General features: G+C 32.5%; 1 protein-coding gene across 2 annotated transcripts in view; it reads right to left on the bottom strand.

Annotated features, from left to right (window-relative positions):
• Positions 1-14,924, bottom strand: part of KIF18A (kinesin family member 18A) — a 73,477-nt gene that overhangs the window by 19,854 nt on the left and 38,699 nt on the right. For both annotated transcript variants that reach the window (XM_032488386.1, XM_032488387.1), the window contains exon 13: positions 12,167-12,399. In XM_032488386.1, coding sequence (XP_032344277.1) covers positions 12,167-12,399 — 233 coding nt within the window. The remainder of the gene's footprint in view (positions 1-12,166; positions 12,400-14,924) is intronic.

A 14,924-nucleotide genomic window follows, 5' to 3' on the forward strand; every position in this document is an offset into this window, starting at 1 on the left:
CAATGCAATAAAAGCAATAAATCAGATATTTTGATTCTTTTAGTGAAATATAGGAGAGTCTCATGAAGAAGTATATGAAAAAGACATTTGAGAAACTAACTGCCTATACCTCAAAGGAAACATCTAAAATTGTGTTTACTGGCTGTATTGTTCTTTAAGCTATTTAAGTCGACCTGTGAGCACAATCTAGCTGTTTTTCATTATTTCTATCTTTCAAATATTTCAATTCTCCAAGAAGCCTATCCCACAGATCTGGCCAAGGACTCTGAAATGTTTCCAGTAGAAAGCAGGAAAAAACAGAGTTGCTTCATGTCTATCTTTCTAGAAGTAGTTTTAAGAAATGTCAGTATAGTTTTACTTTTAAAAGATTTTTTATGATATTTATTTGTACTTAGCATAAAAAATTTCCTTAACAAGCCCTTAGGATTAAATGTTACATAAATATGTGTATATATATAATATTACATATATTTCACTTCTTACATGATCCTACTAATATACAAGGATATTACATAATTTAAGATAATTATACATTATATACAATATCCTCATACATTAGCAGATCAGGAAGAAACAAAGTTGCCTGTAAATGAGCTAAATCTTCATCCCTTAGAATGAGTTGATAATAACTAAACATAGATAAATCAAGAAACAGCATTATAAGCACACTGTTCAGAAATATTAAGTGAATACTAGAAGTTTGTTATGTCATGTATTTTAATAGAAAATAGAAAAAACAGACTTGTTTTATGTCAATTTTCCTAAAAGTAGTTTTAAGAAATGTCAGTATTTTCTTACTTTTAAATGAATTCTTTTAATTACTATAAGAAATGCCCTTAAATCAATGTATTATTAATAACAAACTAAATAATTTTAAACCAATGCCTATTACAGAGAAAAAGGAACTTAAAACTTACCCATAAATGTTTCATAGTAGCAAAAAATGAAAGGCCCAAGCAATATAAACTCTTACTTTATGACATTCTCACATCATAAAAATCATGTAGTTTAGCAATATCTATTTATTTTACTGAGTTCCCATTTTAAAATGGTCATCCTAATCCCTTATTAATTATAGCCAACCAGGAAAATCACAATGGGGTTCATCTCATAAATAGAACCAGAATTTAGTACTAGATGATTTTAATGTTCACTAAAACTTCCTTATTTTATAATTTGTTGCTCACAGTAAGAAAGTAACATGCTCATATATTAATCATATTTGTTGTTGGCAGAACTGAAGTCTCTTGTTAAGTTACCAGGGGGAAGTCATGTAAAGAAACCAAGTAATACAAAGTAATAACATATATAAATATAATTAAAATAAAGACCTAAAAATACAAAATTTTCTTCACAGACCCAAAAATATGAATAGAAGGCAACATACCACTTCAACCCCCCAAAACTGAGATTCTATCACCTGACTACTACCACTAGAAGAGAACATAAGTGTGAATGAAATGCAGATAAATACCTTTAGAATTTAAAATTGAGTTATATAAAAATTAAAAATCACCATAAATAAGAGAAAAAAAGTATCATATATAGCAAAGGGTTTAGAGCTCTTATATGAATATATATATGTACATATGTGTGTGTGTGTGGTCATCTATCAAGAAAGAACTCTCACAAAATAAGAAAAATGAAAGATAACAGAAAAATAAGGCAAAGGAAATGAACAGGTAATTAATTCAGAATGAACTACAAATAGACAAAAGCACATGAAAAAAAATGTTCACCTTCACTACCCATTTTTGGTGGTAGACTATACAGTTAGAATAGTTCTGGAGAATAACCTGACAATGTATATCAAATGCTTTAAAAATGTACAGACCCTTTGATCTAACTATTCTACTTTTTAGAGGCTTAGTCTAAGGAAATAATTAGACAAATTTGCAAAATACATACACACACACACAGAGATATAGTGTGTTTAGTAGAGTGTTGCTTATAACAGCAAGAAAGTGCAAATAGCTAGATGTTCATTAGCAACTGATTAGGCAAATGTAATACACAGCTAATAAAATGACAAATTCATATTTAATAGGAAAATGTGTGTATCACAAGTGGTTCAGTGAAAAAAAGCAAAACAAGGTTAAAACATAAGTGAAAGGAGCAATAAACCTCAAAATAAATTGATGAAAAAACTGTTTTTGACTGTCAATGAAGTCAAGAGTTTGTTGGGCAGAGGGAAGGTAGGGTATGATAATTGCTACAACAGTGGAATGAAAAATACAATGGAAATGTACAAGACTGAGTGCAGGAAAGGGGAGAGAACTTATTAATGGGAAGGTTTCACAAAAAAGGCAGTACCTGAATTGGACTCTCAATGAGCCTAAGGATTTTAATGGGTTAGGATGTGGGATGGAGAGGAAGCAGCACTCAAGACTGAGGGAAAAGCCTGGAAACTGCAGAGGCAAGAAAATGAAAGGACATTTAAGAGAAGGTTGGGACACCAAGTGCCATATGGAAGTGAGTCTGCAGCTTGACACTGGACTGGGAAAGCCTTTAACGCTCTCCTAAGTAAGGGGTCTGCACTCCACTAGGAAGGTCATTTTAGTGTGAAGAGTAGCTCTGGAGAGGGCAAGATCAGAGAAACGGAGTATAGTTTAGATATCACTATAATTATTCATTTCTTACATCAGATTTTTCTCAAAGTGTTTTAAAATAAACTGAATTAAGAAACATCATTCTATTCACTCCCTCTCTGTTTAAATAAATCTCTAAAACACAAGAACTGTCAATTTCATGTGGTTTCTTAGTTAGGAGGGGTCTATACTTTTTTTTCAGCTTTTTGAAATTTTCCACAGATGGTTCCTTTAAATAAAGAGAAGAGATAATTTATCACTAATGAGTTAAAAATCCCCTCTTAAAAAATGGGCAGACCTTCTGGGGTCATCTTTTGATGTGCCATATCATGTGTCCTGAATGATTTTACCCAGAGGAACTAATTTATCAAAAGCTTAAGACTGCAAATGTTAGAAGATTTACAGAGCTGTACTTTAGTACAGTAAAAAGCAGAAAGCAGTATTTAGCAAACATGAGTCACAGTCTGCAAAGTAGGGTTCATGACAGGGAGACATTGATGAATGGGATTAGATCTAATTGAGGTTTGGTACAAAATGATGGCAAGGATTTTTCTTTTGCTAGCACTCAAGTTAATATGTACGTGAGCAAGTATTTTGGGAAACGATACTAAATTAAAATTAGTTGGCAAAGTTCTAAAGTGAAATCAAATATTAATATATGCATTTCAATAAACACGTCTAGGCTACAAATGATTGATACAATTACTGTACTAATCATAAATCTAGATTCTTTTTAACAGCCTTGTGACTCATGGAATTCATAGTTGTAAATGATACAGGTGAATGAATTTTAACTATTTAAAAGACATGTAACTTTAAGGCACTACTGAATTAACCAAACTAATAAACATTTTATAATGCATTCATAAGACACTATTATGGTTATTGTAGTATTAATGCCTATAAAGATAATATCAGCTGTTTATGAGTATCATAGAGAATACATATTCCTAAATATTAAAGAATTGACATACTCCTTTAAATTAATCCAGCGGTCTAATAATAAATCAACCATAATCTTTTAATACTTGTTTCTGGGAAACAGATCCCATGTTTTCTTCTCAGTCTCATTTTCCTAGTATTTATGCTTATTTAAGATGGAGAAGAGAAAAAGACAATGCAAAGAACCTTTTAATTTACAGTAATATTTGCAGTTACAGATGAATAACTGAACACTGTCTTATGTACAAGCAGATAAGGGCCAAATAAAATATATTTAGGGCTTCAAGCATAACTTCCAATGTCTATTGGTAATGATTAAATTTTGTTGCCAAATAGGAAGATATATCAAAGATTTAGTTTATAAACACTTTGCTGCTTTGTATTTATTATATGAGGAATTAATATAGAGATTTTCTTTTTTTTAAATGAAATTTCCTTGTAGTCAAGTAATTAAAGGGGAAACTCAAACTTACATTGGAACTCGATATTCAATCAGAATATCTGTATTATAAGATTCTGGTTCTACTACTATCTTCTATTGTACTTTAAGATAGAAACCACTGACATGGGGTGCAAAATTTAAGAAAAGATTAGAGACAGAAATATTACTGTGAGTTTCCAGATGGATAATGAGGAAATCTTGACTTTTCATTTAATGTCAGAAATCTTATCAGTTCTATAAATAAACCCTGCTGCCAGCACCCCCATCCTGCATGGCACTCAGTGAGTGTACTTTCTGCTTTCCCACCCAAAAGAGATGCATGTTTTACTTGAGGTCAATAGGCACGCAGTATGGAGGCAAAGATTTCAAGTCAAATAAATATCTAGCTCAAAATTAAGTAATAACATTGGTAAAGCATTAAAGTTAACAAAATTTATTTATTTATTTCCTTTCTTTTTGTTTTCTTTTTTAACAAAGGTACTGGTGGTTGAACGCAGGACCCTGTGAATGCTAAGCATGTGTTGTACCACTGAGCTATACACTCCCCTCGAAAATTAACAAAATTAAAAAGTTTCTTCTTGAATATGAAGTAATATTGGCTTATTAATATAAGAAAAATTAAAATAGTCCATATAACAAAAATATAAAATCTAGGGATATCTTTAACAACAAATGTACAAGACATATATGAAGAAAATTCTAAAACTTTGTTGAGGAGCATACAAGAGGATATAAATATGGAGAGATTAACTATTCTAGAGTTAGAAGATTTGATAGTGGGAAAATTTAAAGACAAAATTAATTTATAAATTTTTAAAAGATCTTATTTCCTTGGAATTGGAAAAAAAATTATTCTGACAATTACTTCTTAGGGACAGCCAAGATCACTTAAAAAACAGAATAGCAAAGGGGGACTAGTACAGCTATATATCAAAAAATACTATAAACTATTAGTTATTAAAATAATAGTTACTAGCTCTAGGATAGACAAATAGACAAAAGACTAGGATAAAAATCGAATAAGCAGAATTATACATGACTACTTACTGTATATAAATTAAAGGTACTACAAGGATAGACTGACAATATTAAATTATATAAAAATGACAAGCTCTTTGGAAAAAATCAAGTTAGAGTCTTGCCTGTTATCTTACATCAAAATAAATTAGAAGAAAATGGAAGCAAACATTTAAAAACCTATGGATGAAAAGGCCTTTTGAGGAATAATTCCAAAGGCAGAGAGGGAAAAAAAATGAGGCTGCTTTATTACATTGCTGTATTAAAAAAGACATCTCAAATAAACAACAGTAAATGATAAACTTGAAGAATATATTTGAAACACGTATGTTACTGGAAAGATTTAATATCCTTTGGTGATCTCATCCAGTCCTATGGCTTTAAATATCATCTAAATGTTAACAACTTTCAAATTTGTATTTCAGTTTAGACTTCTCTCTTGAACTCAAGATTCCTATATCCAACTGATTACTTGATATTTCCACTTGGATGTATCTTAGACAAATTTAAAATGCTCCAAATTGAACTAATATCGTCTATAATCTCCACACTAGAAACTTGCTCCATCTGAAGTCTTTCCCATCTCTTTTAAGGTGACTTGATTCTTTCAGTTGCTAAGTTCAGAAATCTTAGAGTCATCCTTGACCTTTCTTTCTCTCACAGCCCAAATCCAATTTGTCATGAAATCCTGCTGGCTCCACCTTCAAACTATATTAGAATCTGACTACTTCTCACCGACTCTACTGCTACCCACCTGGCCCAGCCAGCATCATCTTTTACTTGGGTTACTGCAGTAGTGTCCTGTTTCAAACTTCTGTCATATGACAACCTATTCTCAACTCAGAAACCAGAGGGATCTTTTTAAAACGTGACTGTTACTTCTGCGCTTAGATTATGCCGTGGTTCCCTGTTTTGTGCAGAGTAGAAGGCTGTGTCCTTATAATGACCTACAAGGCTCTATGTGCCTTCTTCCCTTTTATCTTAATGATCTCATCACTGTCTGCTTTCCTTCATACCAGTTACATGTCCTTCTTGCCATTCCTTGAAAAGGCCAAGCAAACACCTTGTGTTAAGAGATTTTTGTACCGCTTGTTCTCACTACCTGAAAATGACTCTTGCCCCAGATACCTACAGGGCTAGCCCTGTGAACTCCTTCAGGTTTTATCATTGAGGTCTAACCTGACCATGCTATTTAAAGTAGCAACCTGTCTCCTATCCTACTCCTGAACTTCCTTTACTGCTTTTCCCTTAGCATGTGCCATCTTAAGAATCTGTTCAGTTTACTTATTATACTCATTGTCTTTCTCCCTGCACTAGAATGTAAGCTCCATGAGGGTGAGAAAGTTTGTTTTGTACTTTGATGTATGCCTAACATCAGAGAAGTGCCTGGCACATAGCAGAAATTCAAGAAATATTATTGTATGAATGAGTAAATATCCATATCTTAAGCTCCTGTAAATAAGTAACAATTTTTACTATACATGACAATGCTGAAATAAATGTTCAAGTGATGGCTAGGTCATTCACAGAAAAGAAAATACGTTCTTAAATACATGGGAAAAAATACACTCACATACACTAGTAAACAAAAGAAAAATGGAAAGATATTATTTATGACTATTAAATTGGCAAAGAATCAATAAGCAATTAGCAAAGACAGATGAGGGAGAGAGAACCTCAAATTTAAAAAGATTTAATAGATACATCAACCAATGACAAGGTATGGGCCTTATTTGGATATTGATATTAAAAAGAAATTATTATATGAGACAATGGAAGAAATTTGAACACTGATAACATTAGGTATGAAAAGGGCATTGTGTCTTCTTTTAGAGACACTAAAATGTAAATGGAAGAAATGATATGTTGCCTGAATTTTCCTTCATAATAATCTAGTGTAGATGTAGATAGCGTAGAGGAAAGTACGTGGGGATCTTAAGACTAGCCATGAGACAATTCTTGAAGTTAGATGATGGGTACAGTACATGGGCCTCATTATGGTTTTCTTTGTATTTCTATGTGTATTTGAAAATGACTTTTTAAAAATTAATAATTGAAAATATTTTAACACTAAAAAGTGGTGAGGTTAAAGGAGAAAGGGGTTCTTTTCTTACACTGCTGATGGGAGTTAAAATTTGTACAATTATAAGGGGAAGGGGGTAATTACTTGGCAATATATAATAGAAACTTCCAATTCTAGGAATTTATCATATAGGTAAAGAGACATGAGGACCAGGACAATTTGCTCACAGCAATATTACTTATAATAATAAAAGTTTATTAAACAACCTAAATGCCTAACAAGAGTACATATTAAATCAGCCACGGTTAATCTCACCAGGCTTTTAAAAACACAGTGTGTGTTTTAAATAAGAACAATGCAGTTGGTCTAGTAAGTGCTTTATAAAGCACCAATAAAATATTCAAACTCTATAGCATTTAGTATTTTTGAAATTTAACAAAACCACTTGACATTATGAGAATACAGGAAAAAGTCAGTGACACATATGTAAGCTTAAGATGAATGAGACACATTTGACTTATATTTTGCTCGAGTTAAATTTTATTTTGAAAATTTGTTAGGAATACCATTTATAACAATTTTAATAACATATGCTATCTGGCTATTGCTTCATGTCTTTAGAGATGCAAACATAAATTTCTCTATTTATACTTTTTTTCAAATGGGGTACTTCAATATTCTAAGACAAAGAAAAATAAATATTTATAAGTGGACTCACTTCATACCCCCCTCCCTGTTATTCATCTTTGACTCTCTTCATAATGAAAACAACACACATAATTCATGGAATGAACAAGATATACTAAGCAAACAGGTAAGCTATAAAATCATTTGAATATTAAAATAACAAACTAAGAACAAAACATAATAAAAACAAAACCCACCTTCTGATACATTATCAAAAGGAAATACATACATATAAAATGTAACACGACTTCAGTAGTATTTCTTTTTGAACATGTTATAAAAAAGAAGAACCAAAGAAATATTTGGTTTTGCTATTGATAAGGATAGTCTATGCAAAGACACTGTAAGTGAAATATAAATTTTTAAATAAGGGATAATGACCATCATATAGCAGGTGGTCAGCATTTCTCAATCTTCGTGTTAAAACTCTACTTCCTTTCCAACATCTTGAATACATTATAAAGAAGCAAGGCCCAAAAGGTATGAGAGAATCTGAAAAAATTCGTAAGTTTTCTTTCCAAAGATCTCAGTTAGGTCAGTTCTAATGGTGATAATGCTTTATTAAGAGAAAAAGAATACAATATACATATATCTTCAACTTCTCTGTCATCTAAATGTAAAGATATAGGAAACCTAATAATTGAGACCTAGGTAATTTATACCAACCTCTCTACTGAAGGCAACTAAAAACTCTGGGCCAAACATAAAAAACATATGCTTGAAGGCACAGGAGAGCTAACAAGACTGTGAAGAATTATAGGCAAGTATCAGGAGGAAGCTGAAGACTCAGGAGACTACTGTCTGCATTTACAGCTGTTTTCCCTTCGAGGTTATTGGCTGATGCTGGAGGAGGTGGCAGAAAAGCTTAGCAACATTGTTGAGAGCTTTATAGGACTGGGATGCTGGAACTGGAACTTAGGGCCTACTGGAGGGAGTTCTTCATAGACCCTCCTTGCTTTGCACTGGGGTCCTGAACAGCTAATCTCCAGAGTGCGAACTAGGAGCAGGCAGGCCCTCGCAGAAACTGCAGCTCAGTTTCAAATTATCTCAGTCCCTAAAACTGGACTGAAATGATTTCAGATTGCTAATGCCACCAGGGGTTGGAATAAGCAAATGTAAATCCTCTCTGAGAAAAACATTATCAGAAGCCTCAAAGGATTTCTATAAACAATTCTGCAAATACATGTGTGATGCACAAAAATTAGCATGCATTCAAGGAAATGAGACCACGTAAAAGAGAACCAGGAGAAAGAGAATAGAAACAGACTCAGAGGGTTCCAGGATTGGAATTCTCAGACACAGACTTCACCCACAATATTCAATAAGAATTTTTGCAAAGAAATGGAAACTACAGAAAGAATCAAATGGAAATTCTAGAACTGAAACAAAACTGAAATTGAGAACTTGATGGATTTAAGAACCATTTGACACAGTTGAAGAGAAATTATAGAATATGTGAAAAGAAATCTCCTGGAAGAGAAAAAACAATGAAAAGCAGGAGAGTAAAAGGCATAGATAAGACAATGAGAAAGCACCATGCAATATAATTGAAGTCCCATAAGTAGAGATGACAACAAAAGTGGCAGAAGCAATATTTGAAGATATAATGGTTAAGAACCTCACAAAACTGATGAAAAATAATGCAGAGACAAATTCAGAGTTCTGTGAACCCAAGTAAGAGAAATAGTAATAAAATTATATCTAGACACAATATAGCTAAACTACTAAAATTCAAAGACAAAGAGAAAAGATTTTAGGAAGCCTGAAGAAGTAAGGTTATATTCAAGTGAACAACACTTAGAATGAAAGCTGACTTCAACAGCAACAACAAAAGCCAGAAGATAATGAAATGATATCTTTAAAGTGCTACAAGAAAAGAATACTAAACTGGAATTCTATACCCAGCAAAATAGTCTTCAAGAAAGTAGGTCAGAAAAATATAACTTCAGATGGATAAAAACTAAGAAAATGCAACATCAGCATATCCACTATAAAGGAAATGCAAAAGGTTCTTTAGATGAAAAAAAATTTTCTTGGAGGGAGATGCAGAAATGCTAAAAAAATGAACAACAAAAAGAGTAAATATGAATACTGACTGTATACACAATAAAAATAATACTGTAGTTTGATATATAGAAAAATAAAATACATTGTAACAATGTATATGGGGTGTGTGTGTGTGTATATATATATGTATATATCTTGAGGGGAGGGATTAATGTAATTAAAGAATTTAATGTTTTTAGCAGTGAGAAGAGGGTTATAGTAACAAATGGTTACTTTGATAAACAGACTTTGATAAAGCAAGGATACATAATATTACCCAAGGGCAACTAAAAGAATATAAAAACAGTTATAGCTTCCAAGCTCACAGAAATGAAAAAATGGAATATTAAATATTACTCCATCATTTCGAAGGAAAATTCAAAAGAAAAGGAATTTAGAATAAGCAGTACAATTAGAAAGCAAATCACAAGATGGTAGATTTGAACACAAATATCAATAAAATCATCAAGTATAAAAATAATATAGTTCAACTAAAAGATAAAGACTGAATAAGAACAAAAAGCAAAACCAAATTATGCATGTGCTGTTTATGAGAGACACGTTTAGAATAAAAATTATAGAAAAATTCAAAGTGAAAGAAATGGAAAATGATAAACATCAGGCAAAAGAAAAGTGGGGTTGCTTCATTAATATTAAACAAAGTAAACATCAAGTTAAAAAAATTACTAGAAAAGCATTTTGCAATAAAAGATGTAACAACTCTGAAATATACAGGAATAATAATACAAATTCAGTATATAGAAAGCAAAAGTTGACAGAACTATAAGGAGAAATGGGTGGCAGCAGAATGCTCTCTGCCACAGAAAGATGCGCATGCCCTCGCCCCGGAACCTGTGAATATGTTATAGTACATGGCAAAAGGGATTTTGCAGATGTAACTGAGGTTATGAAATTTGAGATAGGGAGATTATCCTAGATTACCCAGTGGACCCAATCTAATCATATGAGCACTTAAAAGCGAAGAACTTTCTCTAATTATAGGCAGGAGAGATGAGGCAGAAGGGAAGGACAGAGAGATCTAAAGCATAAGAATGACTTGACCTGCTTTTGTTGGCTAGGAGATGAAGTGATGAAGAGGGTCATGTGATAGGGAATATGGGTGACTTCTAAAAACTGAGTGCTTGCTTAGTTCCAGGTACTTTAGCAAGTTTGGACTTGCTTGGAATTCAAGCTGCCTTGCCAACAGTCAACAAGAAAACAGAGACCTCAGCCCCACAACCCCACAAAACTGAATTCTGCTTAAAACCAGAATGAGCCTAAAAGTACAATCTCCCCTAGAACTTCCAGGTAGGAGTCCCCACTGGCTGACTCCTTGATTTTTAGCCCATGAAACTCTAGGCAGAGCAACCAACTGAGCCTGTTAGACTTCTGACCTACAGAGCTCTGAGATAAACTTCAAAGGTTTAACATCATACAAAGTATTTTCTCTAAATAAAATTCAGTTAAGCTAGAAATCAATAACCAAAAAAAAAAAAAAAAAAAAAAAAGACTGGAATTTGCCTTAGCTTTTCAATATTAAGAAATACTACAATGGTCAAAGAATAAATTACAATAGAAATCAGAAAATATTTTGAACTGAAAAACAATGGAAAATCAGAACTTGTGGGATGAAGCTAAAGCTGTGTTTAGAGAGAAATCTATTTACATAATGAATAAATTAGAAAAATCAGGTGAAAATTAATAAACATTCATCTTTATCAGTTAGAAAAAAAAATAAAAACAGAAACATAAACTAGTGAAAGTAGAGGAAAAAAGTAAGCGTAAAGATAAGAGCAGATTCAATGAACTAGAAGACAAAATCCACATTGAAACAGAAAGTAAGCATACAAGAGGAAAAAAAACACAAAGCAAATATTTGAATGACAGTTCTTCCAGGAAGGGATCATACTAAAAGAAAGAAAATCAAAGACACAAACCTATAGAGATTTTACCTGATAACTCTCTTAAAATCTACTGACAGTTAGCAATAGTTACTAACAAGAGAAACTGGGTAATTTCTGGACATCAAGTGATCTTCCAACAGAAAAATAGTAAATTCTACACTGTTAGTTGATCTCAAGGACATACAAGATTATTATGTGTTAGAGAATATAATATTCTTAATTATAATCATCAGTTATTAATAGAGGTTAAATTCTAAAGAAGGGTGGAAATAAATTATTTAATCAAAAACAGGTAAAATAAAATTAATGCTAGTCATTTAAACCATCAAGCATACTTACTCTTACACTTTTGAAAGATGCTGGTTAATTAAAATGATTCTTAAGTTAATTCTCCCATTAATTCTCACAAAACAGCAAATCTACTAAAAAATTAACTGTCTTGTTGATTGATACTATAACAGAGGCTACTCCTTAGAAATAAAATTTATTTATTTACTGAAATAAAAGCTGTACTTACAAGGAGAAGACTGAACTGGTCCAAGCTGTGGGAAGGTCATAAGAATAGAAACCCCTGGTAGATCATTTTGCTTTGTATGTTCAGTAGTTTGGTCAGCCCAAACCACCACTTTCTTCCTCTCGACCAAATGTTCAATTTCTTTGAAGTCAGACTCAAAAGCAGCATTTAACAGCCCAGATTCTTTTAAAGCACAATACTGTTTTCTTAGGGCTGGAAGTAAAGCATTCAATACTCTACATACAAAAAGTGACAAAAGAGAGATAAACACTAAATTTTAAATATATTATTACAGTTCTATGTAACATCCAAAGTATTTGCAGATGATTAAAATGGTTCCCTGTGCATATTTTCCTTAAGAATATTTCAATCAAATATTTCCACATACTCTTAATACGTTAAGTATAGAGTGGACAGAATCTTGGATGAGAATTACAAGCACCGGGCTGTAGTCTCAGTCTTCATTTGCTTCTATGTGACCTGGACAAGGCACTAACTGAGGTTTCTCCTCTGTAACGTGGGGTACAACTGGACAGTCACTACTTTCAACAGGGGACTGTTTTCAGAACTAAATGAGTTAAATTCATATAAAAGCTTTCTGCAAAGCATAATGTGATTCACAAAATCAAAGATATTGGTTTTATTGTTACTAAATGCCATGAGATTGAAATGAAATATTAATATACTCTAAAATGATAAGACTCATCTTAGCCATGTAAGATTTAAAAAACAAACAAAACTCCATTTTCCTTGAAGTTAGTTCCTCAAGGGCTAACACAATGGCTTTCAATGACATTCAAAGAAGAAAATTGTGGAAAAGTATGGTGGGTATGGGAAATTGATATGGCACTGAATTCTTAGCTCTGATTCAGAATCTAGCCTGTCATTGTTAAGCAGAGCAGTACTAAATGTATTTTTGTATGTACTAGACCTCTATGTAGAGTGTTCACTAAAGAAATGCCACAGCTAAAAAGTTATAAATGATTCCTAAATTTTATATCAAGGAAGATAAACAACATGAATAATCTTGAAATGACTTAGTCCTAGTGTTCTACATGACTCATAACATCCAGGAGAATAGAACATTTGAAATATGGATAGGGAAGTGGGAAAGGAATAGGCATTAATTTTAATACACAAGAAAATAACTGCTTTATTATCCAGGAATCTTAAATATTTGGATAGCAGTACAAATAAATTGTTTGTGACATTTTCCTTTTTGGTGATGGTGTGGAGTAGTCCATTTAATAAGCCAAGTAGGTAACAACTGTTGGGAAAATTCATTAGTCAGAAAGTCCATAAAAACAATTATTGACTGAGCACCTATACTAATCAGGTGCTGAGCATAGAAGAGTTAGCATAGCAGGCCTGAAGCTGCCATCGTAGGAAAGGATTGTCAGTAAGGTGGTCCTTGGCTGGCATCTTGAAACATGGATTCTGAAAGGGTTCTGATCATTTTCAGGACTATTAAGAGTGGCTCTCCGTGTTTAAACGGTAGGAACAACGTGGTCTACACTGAACAACTGCTTTCCTTTTGTAAAGTCTAGAATTTTGGTCCATGCTAGGCAGAGGGTACCTATGCAACCAACCCCTAATAAATGTCGGCCTTAATGGGATTTCAAAGCAGACAACATTTCACATGTGTCATAATGTTTTGCCAGGGGACTTAAATATATCCTGTGTAGGCCCACCGGACGAGGACACTTGAAAGCTTGCAACTGATTTCCTTTGGACTTTACCTCACTCACCTTTTCCTTTTGCTAATTTTGTTTTGCATGCTTTTACTCCAATAAATCATAACTATAGGATCAACTATATGATGGGTTCTGTGAGTCATTCCAGTAAATTCTCAAACATGGAGGTGGTCTTAGGGACCCACGTTAATTATGTATGCATTTCTGCATGTACGTATGTTTGTTTGTATGTATATATTTATGCATTCATTCATTTTAAAATTTTTGAACCCAATGTTGATATATATTGCAAAATGATCATCACATTAAGTCTATTTAACATCTGTCACTATATATGGTTACAGAGTTATTTTTTCTTGTGATAACTTTTAAGATCTACTCTTTTAGCAACTTTCAAATATGCAATATAATGTTTATTAGCTATAGTTGCCATGCTGTACATTACATCTCCATGACTTATTTATTTTATAACTGGAGGTTTGTATCTTGTGATTCCCTTGACCAATTCCCCACCCTCTCACCTCCAATACTCCACCACCAGTCTGTTAATCTGTATAATCTATTCTCTGTATCTATAAATTTGGGTTTTGGTTTTTGATGCAATGAACACAGGTGTGTATATATCTTTTTGTGTTAAGTGTTTTCATTTTCTTTGGATAAAAACCCAGAAGTGGAAATGCTGGATTATATGACAGTTATTTTTATCTGTCTATATTTTCTACTCAGTGTTTATGGTTTCAGGTCTTACGTTCAAGACTTTAATAATCCACGTTGAGCTGATTTTTATGCATGGTATAAGACAGAAGTCTAGTCTTATTCTTTGGCATATTGCCTCTCTTTTTCTTGGTGATTCTAGCTAAAGGTTTGTCCATTTTATCTTTTCAAAGAACCAGCTCTTGGTTTCACTGATTTTTTTTTCCAACTTTTTAAAATTCACTTTTTATTTCTTATTTTACTTATTTTCATCTATTTCACTTATTTCTTTCACTTTGTTATTTCCTTCCTACTACTAACTTTAGGCTTTGTTCTGTTTCTGTTCATCTCAGGATATTTTTTGATTATGCTTT

The sequence above is a fragment of the Camelus ferus genome, chromosome 10 (genome assembly GCF_009834535.1).
Source record: "Camelus ferus isolate YT-003-E chromosome 10, BCGSAC_Cfer_1.0, whole genome shotgun sequence".
NCBI classification, from domain to species: Eukaryota; Metazoa; Chordata; class Mammalia; order Artiodactyla; family Camelidae; genus Camelus; species Camelus ferus.